The sequence below is a fragment of the Pagrus major genome, chromosome 2, assembly GCF_040436345.1.
Source record: "Pagrus major chromosome 2, Pma_NU_1.0".
Taxonomy (NCBI): domain Eukaryota; kingdom Metazoa; phylum Chordata; class Actinopteri; order Spariformes; family Sparidae; genus Pagrus; species Pagrus major.
The window spans coordinates 35,321,164-35,327,163 of NC_133216.1; the positions used below are offsets into that span (position 1 = coordinate 35,321,164).

At 37.5% G+C, this 6,000-nt stretch overlaps 1 protein-coding gene across 1 annotated transcript in view; it reads right to left on the reverse strand.

Moving 5' to 3' along the window:
* The window catches only part of ngef (neuronal guanine nucleotide exchange factor), a 158,506-nt gene extending 152,824 nt beyond the window's left edge, over positions 1-5,682 (reverse strand). Inside the window, exon 1 of the mRNA XM_073483788.1 lies at positions 5,469-5,682. Coding sequence (XP_073339889.1) covers positions 5,469-5,682 — 214 coding nt within the window. The remainder of the gene's footprint in view (positions 1-5,468) is intronic.
* Positions 5,683-6,000: the final 318 nt, after the last annotated feature.

Sequence of the window (6,000 nt, forward strand, 5' to 3'; positions counted from 1 at the left end):
TTTTGGGCTGGAGGGGTACTGAAGTCTGTGAGAGACTACACAAGAACTGAAGGTCAGTGAGGCTTGGAAGATGAGACACACAACATATCTCATTCTAAAAGTGAGCTTTTGTTAGCTTTCTATGTTGGCTCCTTTATACCAACTGTCTTCTTTGTTCTCCAGCTCTTCAAAATTTTAATATTTTCTATATGGACTATGTGAAATTAGTGCACTCTCAACATTAGTTGAGTTTACTTTTGATTGTTAGCATGTTTTACAGAACTGGAACACACTTCACAGAGGCTAACAGTCAATTATCATTTTGCTGATGAATACATGGAAGCTTTAGGGCTGCTGAAATTTAATGTCTGTAGGAGGCTGTATTGTCTGTTGCATCAAACCACCAAATATAGCAGCAATAAGAGCGAAACAAAAGAATTGTCTAATAATAAAGTGTTGCTTGTACTGTATATGATGAACAACCATCTAACATTCTGACCATTGTTTCTTTTTCTGTCTTTTGTTACAGATGGTGCTTATTGAAAATGTGTTATTTGTATTCCACAGGCTGACTGTGGGTAACTGTGACATCACTATTGGAAAAATTATGCATCTGCTGGTTTTGGAAAAAAAACAGTATTGTGGTGGTTGTCAGATGTGGGAGATATGTCATTTAAATTGAAGATGAATTAACTGTAACCTGCATCTGGTTTTGAGAGATACTGTATACATACAGTTATTCTAATTTAGTTAAACCTGGGGACCAGGCTAGATTTTGAAAGTATCCAGCCAGTAAACCCGCCCCCTGCACTCAGGCCTCTTAGAGTCCGAGTCCTCACGAGCGGTGGGATGAAGGGTGTTTCAATCCATCGTTTTCATCACAACATCTAACTACAAGTAACTCCTCCTGTCTCATTCACCTGTAAGTGAACACCTAATATTATCATATTGAACATAAACAACAAACACAGCCATTGCTAGCACTGATAGCTGTCAAGCTAGCTTTGTTGGCATTCAGACATTGGTATTTTGATGTTGTAACTTATTGCTGGTTAGCTAGCAACAGCTGGCTATGGTAAAGTTAGATATGGCAAGGCTAAAACATCAAGATTAGTGGTGGGCCTGCTACATGTTTTTTTTGTAACCCTCATTGATTCATAGACGAACGTGAATATTGTATTGGACTCGCGATGATTTGCATGTTAGAGCTTCCACGATGAGAGCATCATTGACTGATGATGAAGACACACCAGAGCGAAGCACATCATGACATCAGAGAGGACAACGGGTGGGCAACTAGGTTTTGAACTACATGCTGTCTATTTAACTGTCTATTCTGTAATCTACAAGAGTGAATAATACAAATCCTTTGACCTTTACAAGCTGTTGACATATTAATTTGGCTGGCGTTATTAAGTGATTTATTAATCAGAGTTAGTACTAATTTATGAGACTAAATCACTGAATTTGTTATCTTTCCCATTATATTATTAATTATTTTAAAGCAATAATTATTAATTATTACTGATAGACAAATTAAAGTTAAATTCAATATAAATGTTGAGCAATGTCGCAACAACAAGAATACTTAGGGTCCTCACACTGGTTGGTAGGGATGGGCGATATATATCGTTGGCGATAATATCGTCATTTTTTTTTTTGACGATGTGCAAATTTCCATTATCGAGTACTCGATAAACTCCTCACATCCACTTAATACACGGTGCAGCAGCGCTCTCTACAGCATGGCAGGCTTCGCCCCACCCCTCGACCTCTTGCCTTCGACCTCTGAACCCCGCAACGTCTCATAACAACAACAACAATGGCGGACTACGCGCTTGTGTTCGTGTTTCTTGCAACTTACTCGCCTTGTAGTCGAGTGTGAGTCGCAGCATCAGTTCGACCTCATTATCGGTCCACACAAATGATTCTGGTTTCCTTGCACTAGCCATTTTCGTCTTCTTCTTGTTGGGTTCGGTTTCTCCGTCTACTGTCTGTTTGTTTACAGCGCGCAAGCTTTTTGTGCTCGCGCCGTCTCTTCTTCTCCGTTTTTGGTGAATTTCAAGCGCCACCTATAGGCCTGGAATATGAACTACAGCGTTTTCAGTCGTTTTCAGTGGATCGGTCTGGACACAAATATTCTTGAATTTTAAAGGATATCGACTGATTATCGTTATCGCCAAAATCCCCCAAAATATCGAGATATTATTTTTTGCCCATATCACCCACCCCTACTGGTTGGTGCTCGGGCCCTAAATAATTATACAGCAGCCATATCATAAGAGTTGTGCAAGGCTCTCACCGAAATAAAGAATGACTGGTCAGAAATTAAATTTTTGGGCATTAATGCATTCAAGCCTATTCTAGTAGCAACCAAAAACAAAATTGTGAACCTGAAAATGAGCATGATATGTCTCATTTAATAAGAACACATCCATAGCTACATAAAATTCAGATACTGTAGATACAATACTCCATGTATTTAGTTATATGCTGATACCATTATTTAATTTTTTTACCAAACCAGATAAGTCAGTATCTCTTTTGCGCAAAATATTACAATAATCACCAGCTGCGACAGTGTCCGCTGGTAACGATTTCACTTTGTGAATCTGTGTATGTGTGCTTCATCATGGGTTTGGTCTCATTTTGTAAGGCAGTAATCACTACTGAGTAGTCATGGGTCAGAATGTCAACATTTTGATGGGCCTCGCAGCTGGTGTGATCTAATTGTAAGACAGACTGGAATGTTAAGTTTTAAGGCAGTGTGCCTTTAAATCTTTTAGTGAGTGTAAAAGTATCAAATTATTGTTTTATCCAAGTTTTAATATCTTTTCCAATGTTGTTATTCCAAAATCCTATTTTGTACTTCATAGACTGATTAAGGTCAAGGATTAAACTGAAGTTCTTTCAGCGTCTACAGTACCAAAACATAGAGGAAATTTTCTATAACACAAGCAGTTTGGATGTTGAGAGATTTGGCCCTGGTGCCATCACATGCCTGAAAGGGTATAGAAGACGATATCTGCTTGGCCACAATTCCTTCTATTAATCCATATGATTCATAATGCACCAGTGACTCAACATATTTGCCAGACTTGGTTAACTATCAGAACCAAACGCTCTCTCAGGTGAGCCACCAGGGAGCAAGAAATTAGACATTTTTGGGCTGAGGCTACCATGCAAGATGCCACCTGCTCATCAGGAGCATACCATGAGAATGTTGATATGGCAAACAGACTATGAAGTTGGTATTATGTTTATTTTGTAGATGTATTTTGTATGCTTTTTACACACATATACATACATACATACATACATACATACATACAGATAGATAGATAGATAGATAGATAGATAGATAGATAGATAGATAGATAGATAGATTTCTGACTAAAGGAATAAAAATTATCAAAGAATGGACAAATTTGGATTTTATGACCACTTCAAAGGTATGAAGTCACCACGTTTTTCTGTCTCTTTTGTTGACCATGGCAGCAAATTTGAATTAATTATTTGTCTGTTCTTCTGGTTTCTGTTCAATTAACTGAACGACTGAATTGTGGAGAATCTAACTGATCTAACCATCTATAGCTTGACCATACTGACAAACATTTATATCGTTATTTCTTTAAGCGAGCTTTGCCAGCAACCTGATGGGTCTTTGGGGTGGTTACATGTTACCAGACTTAGTAACTGCAATAATATTACTGCAAATCCTATTAGAAACGCATTACATTACTGCTTAAAGTAATTTATTACTGTTACATACATACTATATAAGTACATATATATATGTATATATATGTAGAGAGAGAGAGAGAGAGAAATGGTAGTTGCATGTAACATGGTTTAAGTTCATTCTTCTGCGGTGGCTACATTGTACAGTAATCCGTAACACATTTATCAGACCAGACATGCCAGTGCAAATAACATATGATCATATCCCTGATAAAATGCAAAGGACAAAGTTACGAGTCTAGCCTGTGCGAATTATAAAAGCTTGATCGTTGATAATGGTGAAGTTAATCAATAATCATTCACTTCATCCACGGAACACACATTACTGGTTTTAGTTTCCTTTATATTTCAGGTCGTCAATAATCAGGTAATTGGATTTTCTGACATTTTTCAAAAGGCCTTAACGTTTTATGACCTAATTTTGTAAGACTGTGCAGTTACGTAATAAAAAATCACTTTGATCCCTCCTTTTGAAGTCAGGGCAAAGTCTAAGCTCAAACAATTCCTATGGTGTGGCTCTATGAATTACTGCATTCCAACAGAGAAGTATTTTTATCCTTAGCCAATGTGCAGGATAAAAACTCAACATGCGATAACTAATTATCACTTAGTTATCATCACTGTAATTCCATCATTGAGTTTCTGCGATTGTACCTATTATAGATGGTTGATTACTTGATCAAGTACAAAGCAGGTTGGCAAATAAAACTCCCTCACAGAACAACTCTGCAAATCATTTCATACATTAAAACCAGGATATCTGGTATATAATTTCCATATGAACATAAAAACAAGCATTTTTTTAATCCTGAGGTCAGAAAGTGACCTGTGGAAAGTACAGGTATTACTCACTAGACGATTGTGCTGCTCAAACATAACTAGTTTCTCAGGTTGTATTCATTAAGATTTCTATTTAGGGATAGGACTACCAAGCCTTTGTTCCGCTTTCAGTAACAACTGTACCAACTGTCAATGGGACAACAATATTGAGCAACAAACTGAGTTTCAGACAGAATGAGATTCACAAACAATGTTGATTTTAAATGTAAGAAAGCCAGTAAGAGACAGTTTTTAGCTTAAAAAATGAAAGGTTTTGGGGTCAGTCTACAAAAAAGTGACCTGATAGAGAACTCCCTTGCTTTTAATATCTCTGTTTAGTGTGGGCACTTGAGTTTAGTAAATAGAAACAAGATGACTAGGATTTCTAAGACAGCAGGCTGCCAAAAGAATTAACTAGATGATCTTTACAGCACAGCTGTACACAGGAAAGCCCTGTCAATCATCAATGACAAATCATATCCCCTTTACCCATAAGTCTGGGCTGCCTCAGGGCAACACTACAAAATACTAACCCTAACACAGCAAAGAAAAACATCTATAACGGTTGTTTTATCCCAAATGCAATAAATGTGCTTAACACTTTACAATAAACTTAAATATCTTGTGTACCAGAAGTATGAATGCACTGACTCTTGTAAATTGTGAGATCTTTGTTCTGTTAATGTGATGTTCTTATATCTTCCTGGGTGAGACCAAAGACAATTTTCTTGCTTCGGCTGGACAATAAAGTTTATCATATTTTATTATATAATACCTACAAAACTTCCATTACCAAAGCAGAAGCAGAACGGAATACCAGAAAAGTCAACTTAAATGTAAATTGTGAAAACTGAGCACAGGTTTGCCAAATTTCAGATACAATAGAAATACAACATTAAATGGCAAGCACATATCTGATGTTCTCTTACTTCCAGACTGCTCAGATGATACCAGCCTCTTCTTCCTCATTGACCGGTAAAAGCGGGAGTTCCTGCGGATAGGCTCTCTGCTGAAACCAACTTTTGGGTCATCTTCATCATCGTCCTCATCATGGCTGGGTTGAACCACGGCTGCTAGTTGCTTCTCTGGGTTTTCCTGTGACTTCTGACCCCACTTGCCTCTGAACAGGGCAGTCATAGACATTGTTAATGATTCCTTTTCCTCTCTTGAAAAACAAGTGAGTTAGAAAAATTCTGTTTGACTTTGACACTGGAAGAAATATTTATAATTATCCAAAATCCAAGAGAATATCCATGCCTAGAAATTGAATGTTCTAGTGACAAAAGTAATCCAAAATGAGTACAGTAGAAACAACAACTCCTGGACCCTATCTCCCTCCTATCAGAGAGACTGCAGTATTGTTAGCTACGTAGGCAGCCTTTGGAACCAGGAAAGCCACTTTGCTTATTTCAGCCTAAGCTGTTATTATTGCATTTATGACTCTCTCTCCTGCTCTTTGTC